This window comes from Doryrhamphus excisus, chromosome 11, assembly GCF_030265055.1.
Source record: "Doryrhamphus excisus isolate RoL2022-K1 chromosome 11, RoL_Dexc_1.0, whole genome shotgun sequence".
Classification (NCBI taxonomy): domain Eukaryota; kingdom Metazoa; phylum Chordata; class Actinopteri; order Syngnathiformes; family Syngnathidae; genus Doryrhamphus; species Doryrhamphus excisus.
Window position 1 is genome coordinate 8105588 of NC_080476.1, and position 12689 is coordinate 8118276.

Below are 12689 nucleotides of genomic sequence, written 5' to 3' on the forward strand. Positions count from 1 at the left end.
AACCTTAACACTCACTAAAGATTGCAAGCACATTAAATTTGGTATTTTAATGATGATGTCCATCATATACGGTTCCGTCAGGGCAGAAAGGTTCCCCTGAACCCGAGCTTCTCGTTGAGAAGATCTTGTCAATTACGTGGCCAGACCAGTAGATCAATTCCATGATTTAGATTTAAAGACTTTGCAGAGAGAGGCTCTTAAAAGCCCAAAAATACATGTTTTATTTTTCTATTATTTTTTTAGACATTTTAATTTTAAGTTTTAATTTTTAATTCTAAAAGTATTGGATATTTGTTAGGCTATACGGTGCATCATCGATGCTAACATTATCTTATGGGTTGTATTTAATATCTGTGTACAGTCAGAGCTAAAGTAGTGCCTTTTCTGACTTGTTAAGTCTTATCAAAATAATGTTAAGCAATGTCAAGTTCTATTTGAGAAACAAAGACATCACAGTTGCACGACAACTTAATAAGATAGTAAATACACGTATTACCGTAGTTCACGCCATTGCCTGTGGAGGGGGGTAGCAAGCTGAGAGCGTCAATCCATGACATCCTATTAGAATAGAGGAAGAGAACCGTCCGTCGTTAAAACAGTCCCTCGACAGGCTCTCAAAACCTCAAAACAGAGGTAAGCGCTAACTTTAGACCGTTTTGACAAACAAAAAAAATTCACTCTGGGCGTGCAAGTATGTCAATATACCAACAGTGTACCTGTATTATATTTTTGCCAGTATATAAGGCTTAATACGTTACAAAGTCGAGGAACATGCCAAATAGCTGTGTGCTAAAGTTATGCTACAAACAAACGCCCTTGTTTGGCAATAAAGACATGCTAGTTGTTTGTTGGGTTACTTTTTAGAAGCGATATTTGCGATGGTGTCATTCTGCATTTTTAATAAATTTGTTGTGGGTTACTGTGTGTCAGCAGAAGAGGAGGAGAATGGATGTCCTCACTCACATTCTAACAGACCCTCTTGAGCCAAAAGAGGAAGAAGACGGTCAGATCACTGAGGAGTGCATGCTGGGTAACTGCAGGGTCAGCCTCCCAGAGGAACTACTTGAAGACGTGAGTGATGTGCAATTCAATTCCTCGTTTGACATTGCGTTGTTAAAATGTCCCAATGTTTTGTCATCAGCCTGAAATCTTCTTCTCTGTGATGAGTGAAAGCACCTGGAATGAAGTACTGTCAGACTCCCAGAAGCAACACCTCAGTCAGTTTTTACCACAGTTCCCTGACAACGACAAAGAGCAGAGCAGCACAATTAACGACCTCTTCAACAATAGAAACTTTCATTTTGGAAACCCCCTTCATCTTGCACAAAAGTTATTCCGAGGTAATTAACAGACTGATCAATCAACTCATAAACATAACATATTGGTGATGTTTTTGCTCATTACCTCAATGAACCCAGATGGCTACTTCAACCCTGAAGTGGTCAAGTACAGACAGTTGTGTGCCAAGTCTCAGCAAAGACGACAGTTGCACTCTCTCCAGCAGTACTACCACAGACTGCTGAAACAAATCCTCGTCTCCCGGAAGGTATTTGTTGCGGAATTTGCAGCTGCAATCTCATGCATCAGTTTGATTTTAATATTTCTGTTCTTGCTGTAGGAGTTGCTGGATTTTGCAGTTCACAACGGTCTGGACTTTCCACCGAAAAGAAAGCAACAGACAAGGAGTCACGCTGAAATACGTGAGCAAAAGGTTAAAAGAAGACTAAGACGCATCTTAAAGGAGGTTAAAATGGAGTGCTGCGACAGTAATGCTTCATCTGACGAAGATGGTCAGTCTGTTTTCTTCGGTTGCACTCTGAGTTTTAACTCAGCAGAGTGAATTACATACATTATTACTTTTTTTTTTAACCCACATGTTTATAGATCTATCCTTGTGGACACCGGCGCCACAATCGCCCTCCTCCCCGACACCCACCGTCTCACTCAGAGTTCTGCCCAGCCTTTCCACACAAGATATGAAGACGACTGGTAAGAATAATTTAGTTGTGGTATCTATTCACTCCACTGGAATGTTTTCTTAAGAAAAAATGTCATTTGTGGCAGAAAAAATCCAGCTTGGAGAACAGGACTTGAAGGCCATGCTCCAGCACCATCGGGAAAAGAGGAAACGACAACCAGTAAATTATTTCTTGATGGGATTAAAGTAGATTTAGTGTTCAGTTACTCACCAATCATTCTTCTCCTCAGGACCATCCAGACTTGATGACCTCAGACATCCACCTCTGTGACATTCTCTCCAGGGCTAATATTGGTCGCAAAGCAGCATTATGTGAGTTGATTCATTCAAAAGCGACATTACACACAAGGGTGTACACGCCTCATAATTTAGCAACCATCTTTGTATCGATTTACAATGCCCTGAAGATAAGTCAACACATAACTGGCAATACAAATGAGCCCACATGTCAAAAAAGGGTAAATATTAGCGTGAGAGCTACTCTTATCTAGCATGACCTTAATCCTCTTGGGCATGGAATTCATCAGAGCTGCACATTGTGATGATGACATCACTGGTGAGGCTGGTGCACATGTGACACCTTGTTTTACTGACACATCTCTTGTTTTTCTACCAGCACTCTTTGACCTGTCTCTACCCAAGAAAAAGATTAAAGATGAGAGAAGGAAGAAGAAAATTAAGACGGTCAAAGTGGAAGCCGAGGATCCTTGTGATGCTCTTACTTCGGAAAACTCATCAGTCCCTGTGGCAAACATGAACTCCCTGCCAGACACTCCATCGATACCACTGGCCAACATCAAGGAGGAGTATGTATACCGTAGACCTGATCCTGTCTTAAGGCTACAAGCAAATAACTGTCATTCTTGCAGAATCTTGGAGGAACCTCAAAGCAGCCCGGTTGTAGTTGAAGAACTTGCTGTCAGTTTCTTCAGCTTGTTGGAGACCATCTTGAGGGCCGAGCATCTTGCCAGCACTTCAGTGGTACAGTGTATGAATTCATCTCGCTTCCTTGTTAGTCTGTGTGTGAAACCACCAACATTTGTGTTGATCTGCTTTCAGTTGGAGGAAAAAGTCCAAATGTGGCAGTTATCTCCTGCCAGTTCGCTCAACTCCTGGTTTTCTTCTGCCTCCTGTTGGTCTGAATTGGTCCTCCATGCGCTGCAGTTTCTTGCAGGAGAAAGTAAAGGTATGTAAACTTGTGATGTGATGATGATGATCAAAAGAGAAACCAAATGGAACCTTTGGTGGAAAAATTGCTGTACATCCACTAAAGATTTAATCATTGTTTTCCTCTCTCTAATATATTTTCCAGAAGGTGTAATGGCTCTCCCCAGTGGTTTCCTGCCATTTGTGGAATTTGTTGATGAAACGCAGCAGTGGAGGTGGATCGGTAAGACGGATAAATAGAGTGAAAGTCCTGATGGATGCTGTGATACACATCCGTGATGATACTTATTTCAGGCCCCACTCACGATGCAGAGAAGGACCTCATTGCACTTTGTCAACTGTGGCTGGACTCCAAAGATTTGGTTGTCAAGGTATTCTATACAGTGTACACGCACAGATGATGTTGCACATATTGTATCTGTGTTGATGTTAAACAATATTGATGTCACCCACAGACAGAAAGTGAAGAGCTCTTAGAGATGACACCCCCAATGCCACGAGTGTAGGTCTCAATCTACGCAAATGTACCGCAAAGAATTATTATGAGAGTGAATGTATTTTTTTAACAGGTCAACTGATTATGTGGTGAGACCCAGCACAGGAGATGAGAGACAGCTGTTCCAAATTCAGGTATCTTACTTTATTTCGTGCGCCTTGTTTTTTTGTTGTTTTTTTGTAGATGTCTACATAAGCTGACATTTCATTGGTTTGTGCTGATTAGGAGCAGCAGCGGTACAATCAACCTCACAGAGCCTTCACGTTTCGGATGCACGGCTTTGAATCTGTGGTGGGGCCTGTTAAGGGAGTGTTTGATAAGGAGATGTCTCTCAACAAAGCCCGGGAACACACCCTGCTCCGCTCGAACCGCCCACCATATGTCACGATCCTCTCTCTAGGTCAGAGCTTCTCCTTGCTGTGGCTTCAAGTGTGTGTTTCAAGCAAACTGCTACATTTTGACCCATTTTTGTTCTTTTTAGTGAGGGACGCAGCAGCCCGGCTACCCAATGGAGAGGGAACTCGTGCAGAGATCTGTGAACTGCTCAAGGACTCGCAGTTTCTTGCCCCAGATGTCACAAGTGCACAGGTCAAGATTCACTTATACCACTTTGTCTTTTTTGATGACATCGGCATTAAAGAGGATTTTGCTTATGCCATGTAGGTGAACACCGTTGTCAGTGGGGCTCTGGATAGACTACACTATGAGAAAGATCCCTGTGTGAAGTACGATATCGGACGCAAACTGTGGATCTATCTTCACCGCAGTCGTAGTCAGGAAGAGTTTGGTAAGCGGCAATACACATACACTAACACTTAAAATGTAGTACTGCACTGCAGTACCGCAAAGAGTTTCAGTAATTTCCAGTGTATAAGACGTACCAGTGTTTAAACCGCACCCGCTAAACTTAGAGAGGAAAACAAATTTGTACCTGATGAAAATAGTCCGTGAGGACCAGGCAGCTCTTCATTAGCCAATCTACGAGAAAACTCACAACAAGCTTGCCAACCCATCGGAAATTGCAGGAGCTTGTGCTAAAATCATCACACAGTAACTTAACACTAAAAAGGTAGGTAAGGAATATACAAGTACTATTGAGTATAGAAAAAAAACATTTCAACAGTTTCCCATCATGTATTTCTTCCAACCAAAACATTTAATTGGCTGTACCAGGGCCCTGCCTGTGTCCACCAGAGGGAGCCTCTTGAGTTGCTGTGTGATGATTTTAGCATTTTTTCCAAGATGACACCAAGAGTCAGAATGTTACCATATATTGAGTAATCACCTCTTGGGATCTCTGATGGCTTGAGAAGCCTATGCGAGTTCCCTTTATAGCTTGTAATTCAATTAGCCACACTGCTGTATGGCTAAGGGGTTCAATCACAGTACATCATAAAGTGTCCACCAATGCTACAATAATTTCTTTGTTGTGCTATTATTAGTTTTCTTTTAACCCACCCAGAGAGGATCCACCAAGCTCAAGCTGCTGCTGCAAAAGCAAGAAAAGCTCTGCAGCAGAAGCCTAAACCTGCATCCAAGCCTGTGAGATAACTACCTCATTCATTTTATGATGTCTTACTTAGAAGTACCAAATTTCAAATCCTTCTCTGTTTTCAGAAATCTGGAAGCAAAGATGGAGGTAGTAAAACCTCTGGATCTTTGGAAGCAGGGCAGGATATAGGTTCCAGTCCCATGTCACCAACCCCCTCTACGCCTAACCTAAACACACCCGGGACCCCAAAGTCACCCTTACCCTGCACAGTGTCCACACCAATAAAGACTGCTGTCCCTGATGCAATTAAAACCAGCACTGGGTTTGTTTTTACTTTGTCTTGTCTGTGTTGCAACACACCCTTTGCAATTCATTTACCTTGAAATCAATTGTCTCTCCTGCAGCGTCCTCCTCATGTCTCCTCCTTCCTTGTCTCAACTGGGGTCCATCTTGCCCAACAGTCAAGCTGCATCACAGCCTGTCACTTCCCAACACACGGCACGGATAGTGAGTCACCTGGCAGCAAGCTCCCTCCCTCAGGTGAGGGTTGTCTCTGCTCAACCTGGACTGGGCTCTCCAGCAGTAAATCAGCAGGCTGCATTGGTCCATCAGAGCCCTCATCAGATCAGGATGCCGGTGTCAGTGGCGGCCAAGGGCATCCCTCAGGTAAAAGAGCAAATTAGTTCATGTGTTGGATTTTTTCTGGCTATTGTCTATACAAAACATAGAATTACCTCCTTGTGTCTGTATCATGTACATAACAGGCAGTGATGTCGGTGCCTCTGAGGGGCCAGTCTGGCAGTCCAGTCCAGATGCCGAGCACTCTATCGGTCTCCACAGTAACCGTGGCCAAACCTCAGACTGGCTCACCCGGTAGCCCAGTCAGCAATCCAACTACAACGCCTGCTGTGCTGCAAGGAGTGGCCAGCCCCAACATCAAACAGGTACACAGGTTGATTGTCACTGTAAGAGAGGCAGTCATTTAACAATATGTTCATTTTTATGGTAGCTTATAGCTTGCAGTGGTGGCCATGCTAACTCTGTAGCATTATATTGAGAAACCCTGCTGTGTGACAGCGCAAACTGTAACTACAAGCACTTAGAAACGCACCCTTAAAAAGCTCTCAATCCTATGATATGCTTCTATATGTAATTAAATTGAATTTTAAATGAATATAATTTTTATCATAAAATTATTGGGGGAATCTCTGAAAATTGGCTGTTTTTGTGCAGAAAACAGTAAGTCTAATTATTTATAAATGTGTAATAATAGAGGTAAAATGAATAGCAAGCATGTGGTAAAATTTGTCCTTATGCTTCACTGATAATGTTAAGATGTAGCACATTGTTCGGTGGTCCTTAAACGCACCATAGTTGTGGGTTGGCTAACTAAAGCACTAGCTTTGATAGTCTTTCCAGCCTCAAACGTTCAGTGAGGTGAACACAAGTCAATATGATTGTAAGTCATTAAAGCAATTAAAAGCAGGCAAGTAACGTGGATTAAGATGTCAATGTCCATCTATTGTATTGTAGGTGTCCATCACTGGCCAGTTAGGAGTGAAAGCTCCAGGAGCAGCAGGAATTCCGCTCACTGCCACAAACCTTCGCATCCAGGGTAAAGATGTCTTGCGTCTTCCGCCTTCGTCCATCACCACAGATGCCAAAGGTCAAACGGTGCTCCGGATCACCCCAGACATGATGGCGACTCTCACCAAGTCTCCAGTCACTACAGTCAAACTGACTCCAGACTTCCTGGGCACCGCCACAGGGGGCGGCAACAAGAGCATATCAGCCACTCTCCACGTCACACCCCCGCACCCGTCAGCCTCCGCCGTCACCGCTGCTGTATCCTGCACAGGGGAGGCCCCCACCACTAAAGCTGCACCCATGGCTTCCACCCTGTTGAAAGCCACAGGAGACACAGCCATACGTCTCATGCCCACGCTGGCTGTCACTGTGGCGGAACAGAAATCTCGCACTTTCTCCACAGTCACGTCCCCAGACAAGAGCGGCACCACCATCCGTATCATGCCAGGCCTTGGGGTGATCCCACAGAAACAGGGTCAGACCATCACTATGGCCTCCACAAGTGGCAGCAAGCCACCCACAGTGTCCACTTGTGCCAACGTCATGACCATGTCCGCCAACGTGGTAGCTGGTGCTAAGGGCATCACGGTGGCCTCTGGAGCCTCCACTTCTCCTCTCAAGCTGGGAGCAGCCACCGCCACTGTGCGCCAGGTCCCTGCCACTGTGGTCAACACACAAACAGTAAGAGGATTTATTATTTCCTATATCATATATTGATTACATTGCATCTGTTCATTAATTTCTAACCCTTTACTGACAATACAAAATGATATAGTTCTTCCACAACTAAGACCATTATGGCAACCCGTAATCTAAAAACAATTTGTGGAATTTGCCTTTTTCCTTCTGAATGTATTTGTTTTCATTTTGACAGAAAATTTGTACTGCGTTATCAATTTGGTAGTAACCATAATAATCAAATGCATGGGTAATTGTAATATCATAAGGTTATAAGTGGCATTTTGAGGGCAGCCATAATTGCAATATGGCCCTCAGTGAAAAGCAGTGTTTAGTTTACTTCCACTTTACAACTGTAGAGGGAGCCCTAGTGCAAAAAATAACCTCACCTGACCTTTGTGTTTTGTAAATACCCCGAAGGTTCAAATTAGTCAAGTGACAAATTACTTCAGTGGTCATCAGATTCATTTTTTTTCCCCAAGCTAAATCCTTCAGGAATCAAATGACTGTGTATTTTGATGATATATTTTTGTTTGATTCAACTTGCCATAGGGGAAGCTACCTGCACGGATCACAGTGCCTCTTTCTGTCCTCAACCAACCACTCAAAAGTAAAAGTGTGGTGACTACACCTATTGTGAAGGGAAGTCTCAACACAAAGTAAGTTTGAACATATGCCCTTTATTTAACATATTGGGACCATTTTTTCCTGTTAGTGGTGCACACTTACATCTTCTTGTGTTATCCATGCAGTATCAGCAGCTTGGGGAGGAACATCATACTGACCACCATGCCTGCAGGCGCCAAGCTGATCGCTGGGAACAAACCAGTTAGCTTTGTCACGGCACAGCAGTTCCAGCAGCTACAGCAGCAAGGACAGGCCACGCAGGTTGGCTTCAATGCAAACCCACTGCATGAATATCATGAATAATCAGTCATGTGATTTTGCGGACACCTTGCCTTCACAACTCTCTCCCATTCAGGTTCGCATCCAGACAGTTCAGGCCCAACAGCTTCAGCAACACATGGCAACGGCTTCCCCTAAATCTGTCTCCACAGTCGTCGTCACAACGGCTCCATCACTAAAATGTCCGCCTGATCTTCCACCTGCACCACCTCAATGATTTCAGCAAGCCATCTTCAGTTAACTATTAGTTAGTAGTTATTTGTGTTCCTGTAACATTTCTGTATGTAGTTATTCGTTATCAGTGTCAGACATTACCTTCAATGAAAGTACATTTAATTTACTTATTACAGCAGAATGTTGAATTATAAACAATATCGCTGCTTAAAGCTCACACCTTCACTCTGTATAAGATGTATGTCTATTCCTTACGTCTTAGGTGTTTGCATGTATGCATTTTGGACCATATTAAGATGAGATTTCAACTCAAGGTTTCTCATATCAGTCAGATTTTTAGTTATACTGTGATAATAATAATTTTGAACATGACAAAACTACATTTTCAGTCATTATTCCTCCTCTGACTCTTCAAGTAAAGCTTTCTCTGAACTTCTGTTGTGTGACGTATTTCGCAGCACTATCTCAATGTCTTGTCGTCCTTTGGAGAATCTCCTCATGGTGCTTTTGGAAGGGAAAAAAAGATAAAATTCAGGTTAAACATGTTGTGATAGGCACTGATAATTAGATATTACTAGTACTGTCTACTAGTACTACTCGTTGATATGAAAGCCATGTACTTTGCCAGCCTTAAGCAGCCCTTATAATACAAGTGAGGCATATTTTATGTAAATAAAACTGCTTCTTGAGTCACAAACCTGACAGGGGAGTTTTCAGATGGATGTTCAGAAAACATCAGCAAAAAATTACAGGTTTAGGTGCATTTTACAGTGGAAACCCCAAAAGTGGTGTTATTTGGAATTGAATAAAAATACTCCAAAAAGATCAAATACAACCTTTGAGTTTGCATGTGGCCAAATTGAGGCCCTATGCAAAGTTTTATTTGATGATGTCACTACTGAAGATAAAGATAACGATAACCATAGAACCATAACTGGCACTCGAGGACACAGGGAAGCGTCTTAACTGCTCAGTGGAAGAGCAAATTTATGTTACCAAGAAAATAAGTAACAAAATACATTTATACACAGTGTGATGTTTTCTTTTCCAGACCTCCCAAGTTCAGCTATATCAACAGAAAAAATACATGATTTTTGTTCCTGGGGTCAGCACTAAATGCCAGAAAAATACTTAAAATCGTTTTTTCAGGGAGTAGCCCTGACCATATTATGTTTTCTGATTCCAGCAATACCTACTGTATTGTTGTTCCCTCTCCATTACATTTTTGTCAATTGGAATCAATATTGAGTAGTTTTCTGCATGCAGAAAACATGCAGGGTTCGACTATAAATGGGTGTCCCTATTATACACAAGGGAGCACAATCTCTGCGAACTCAGAATGCACAGAGCATGTAAGCCCGAGGCAGTACAAAGACAGGAGACTATACTCACATCCAAACGGCAGCAGAGGTGCAGGTGACGACCAACATGGCCACAGCCAAATGCCAGCAGAAGCACATTGTGACAAACATGACGTTGTTATGCGAAGTCAAATCCCACTTTGGTCCACTGGGTGGGTAGAGTACAAAACCAATCTGTAATGACAACATCCATTATTCGATACAGCTCTTATATCGGCTCTGTGGAAGTATTCCGAATAACATGTCTGGTGACTTGTGTCGTATATAACCTGGTAGAACCATGAACCCTGCAGGATGAACAAGAGGGCTCTCAGCAGCTCCAGAATAATGTGGTCTCTCATGAACACCTCCATCATGGTGCTGGCTGACCCACTGAACACCGCCACCAGGAGCAGGGAGTGGATGTGAGCGTCCAGTTGGGGGCGACTGTGCACATGGTAGTAGAACAGAAAGCCTGCAAAGAAACATGCTAGCTAAGTAGCAACACGGGTGCTGACAGATGTTGATGGATACACTACATAGGCAAAAGTATTGGGACAACTGGCTGTTACAGAAGTGAAACTATAAGATGGTATCGACCACTAAACTCGTTCAGCCCAATGGAGTTGAGGTCAAGGTTCAGGTTCTTCCACATCAAAGTCATCTAGTCTGCCAGGTCCTGATGCAGCAAAAAAGCCCCAGGCCATCACACTACCACCACCATATTTTACTGTCAATATTATGTTCTTTCTGAAATGTATTTTGATCACAGCTCAAATATAACCCAAAGTGGAGCCAAAGAAAGCTGCAGCATTTTGATAAAGATAGTGTGAAACGACTGATTTCAGAAAATAACTGCCAAAACACAAAGGTGGTTTCTGTTAACTTTGCTGCCACTTTGTGTCTTTCAATTGTTGATTTATCTCTTTCATTCATCATATGCATTTAGAATTGTTTTATGCATGTAAAACTATGAAAAAGTGACTTGTGGCAAATAACTTTTGAATAGCAAAAAAAGGTAAGAAAATGGAACAAGTAATATTGATTTGTGAGCCTGTTTGTGCTGCTCTGTGATTGGTCAGTTTGCGTTTCATGTCCACAAATTGTTGACTGTGTTGTTTCCTCTTACCTTCTACAAAAAGAGCCAAAGAGAGGGAAAAGCGGTCCACACCAACAGGCACCAGTTTGGACTTAGTGCTCACAACCAACGCTATTCCACAAATGCCAAAAAAGAGATACATGGTGCTGTGCTGCCAGTTCATCAGCTTAACCCATGAATCGTTCTGCGTGTTGTAAAGATGAGCATGCGGTCCATCCACCACAAATTGCTCCACCATGATGCCTGAGACGGGAGCACATAAAGTTAGAGTCGTTTTGAAGTCGGAATTTCAATGACACATTTAGAAGAAAGACTGACCAACGAATGAGGCAAAGATTTGGACGCTTCCTTCAATGTAGTCCATCCGTTTAAAGAAAGGAGGCAAAGCAGCTCTGCTTTTGGGATGAGTTGTCCTCCAGTAGTGCCGGAGAGTGTGTTTCACCGTCAGCCAAAATCCAAAGAGCAAGAAGAAAGAGCCGGGGATGGCGTGTCCTCCAAAGTTAGCCATAGTTTGGCCAACAATATTCTCCCTGAAATAATACACAAGAAATGTTGGTTAGCACTTTTATCTGTTGAGTGGATGGACAGTTTAAAGTACAGGCTGAGAACTCCATCTTGAGATATTGATAAGGAAAGCATGTGTGAAAACTACATTTACCACAAAACCAGAATATACAATAAAATGGGGCATAAGTCAAATAAACTTCTACAGGTGTTAATAAACCAATCTGTTTCCACATTTGAAACCCATAGTAAGTTGATTTTACAGAAGTCCTTTTGTTCCTCCCTGTTGTCTGTGTTTGCCATCAGGACACGCACAGGTGACTAAAATACACGTCAGACCAGTTTTTCTCGTACAGGACGAGAAAAATGCTGATGATATTGTGATATTTGGCACAATTAACACAAGGCATACCTTAACTTCTGCCACCGATTCCGAAAGAAAGTTCTAGATTTCTTGCAGGTGTCCGGACCTTGCCATCTGTCACACGGTATGAATGTGGTATGTGTGTGCACGCATGACGTATTGGCCCCACCCAACATTTGCTTTGCCAATTTTGTTGGCGCACTTCCTCCTGAGACACATCCTCCAGGACAAGGGCGTAATTTGCATAGAGGATGGGGGGGGGGCGTCAATTTTCCCGCAAAAAACAGATCCAGCCAATATAACCCCCCCGAATATAATCACATAATTCCGATTTATACATATATGTATTGTCTTACGATAATATCTTGTTGCCTTTCTTTACTTATATCATTTGCCAGCGAAATAGTAGCATGTTTGATCTCCGGTAATATAACACCCCCCTTAATACTTGGTATTACCCATCCCGCTTTCTCTACCTATTTGCCGCATGGAGACAGTACAGCCCCGGAAACAAGAAAAGTGCACTAAAAGACGACAAAGAATATTTCATTGTTGATCGACCCCCCCCCCCCCCCCCCCCTCCCCCCTCATGACCAAAGAAAGGTAAATAGTCGTATTGTTAAGTTATGATTTTTGACTGGAGTTGGCAAGCTCTTTGTTGGATTGCCAGAGTCATTGTACAATGTACTGTGTAGGACCAATGCCAGTTTCGCTGACTTTGCTCCAATACAGTGTTGTGATCGCAACGTCGCTGTTTTCCACAAATAACGCCATAGACTACACACAAGCTACATTTCTACATTTTAAATGCAGCGGAGTTTCTGCTGGGCGGAGCGGTTACATGGTGATGACAGACGCTCCTACAAGTGACATGACGTACCAGTCCTGCTGCAGCGGGTGACAG

At 42.9% G+C, this 12689-nt stretch overlaps 2 protein-coding genes across 2 annotated transcripts; one reads left to right on the plus strand and one right to left on the minus strand.

Annotated features, from left to right (window-relative positions):
- Window positions 1-512: 512 nt before the first annotated feature.
- Window positions 513-9123, plus strand: nfrkb (nuclear factor related to kappaB binding protein). The gene is made up of 26 exons (XM_058086209.1): window positions 513-633; window positions 934-1071; window positions 1142-1340; window positions 1419-1546; window positions 1619-1790; window positions 1885-1989; window positions 2065-2138; window positions 2209-2290; window positions 2595-2784; window positions 2848-2959; window positions 3038-3164; window positions 3291-3368; window positions 3440-3516; window positions 3601-3647; window positions 3715-3775; window positions 3867-4041; window positions 4123-4229; window positions 4305-4428; window positions 5104-5183; window positions 5259-5455; window positions 5538-5799; window positions 5898-6077; window positions 6667-7401; window positions 7951-8057; window positions 8151-8286; window positions 8381-9123. The coding sequence occupies exons 2-26, from the start codon at window positions 946-948 to the stop codon at window positions 8519-8521; spliced, it is 3822 nt and encodes a 1273-aa protein (XP_057942192.1). The 5' UTR covers window positions 513-633; window positions 934-945; the 3' UTR covers window positions 8522-9123.
- tmem45b (transmembrane protein 45B) lies at window positions 8082-11960 on the minus strand. The gene is made up of 6 exons (XM_058086210.1): window positions 11834-11960; window positions 11236-11447; window positions 10948-11160; window positions 10109-10293; window positions 9871-10013; window positions 8082-8982 (listed from the first exon to the last, which is right to left on the minus strand). Exons 2-6 carry the CDS (start codon window positions 11423-11425, stop codon window positions 8871-8873), a joined length of 843 nt encoding a protein of 280 aa, XP_057942193.1. The 5' UTR covers window positions 11426-11447; window positions 11834-11960; the 3' UTR covers window positions 8082-8870.
- Window positions 11961-12689: the final 729 nt, after the last annotated feature.

Coding starts and splice junctions, on each gene's coding strand:
- nfrkb (XM_058086209.1), top strand. CDS start 946: ATGGATGTCCTCACTCACATTCTAACAGACCCTCTTGAGCCAAAAGAG. Junction 2,960..3,037: donor ATCTTGCCAGCACTTCAGTG/GTACAGTGTATG, acceptor ATCTGCTTTCAG/TTGGAGGAAAAAGTCCAAAT. Junction 4,230..4,304: donor CAGATGTCACAAGTGCACAG/GTCAAGATTCAC, acceptor TATGCCATGTAG/GTGAACACCGTTGTCAGTGG.
- tmem45b (XM_058086210.1), bottom strand. CDS start 11,425: ATGGCTAACTTTGGAGGACACGCCATCCCCGGCTCTTTCTTCTTGCTC. Junction 10,294..10,947: donor TTTGGCTCTTTTTGTAGAAG/GTAAGAGGAAAC, acceptor GTTTCTTTGCAG/GCTTTCTGTTCTACTACCAT. Junction 8,983..9,870: donor ACCTCTGCTGCCGTTTGGAT/GTGAGTATAGTC, acceptor CCCTTCCAAAAG/CACCATGAGGAGATTCTCCA.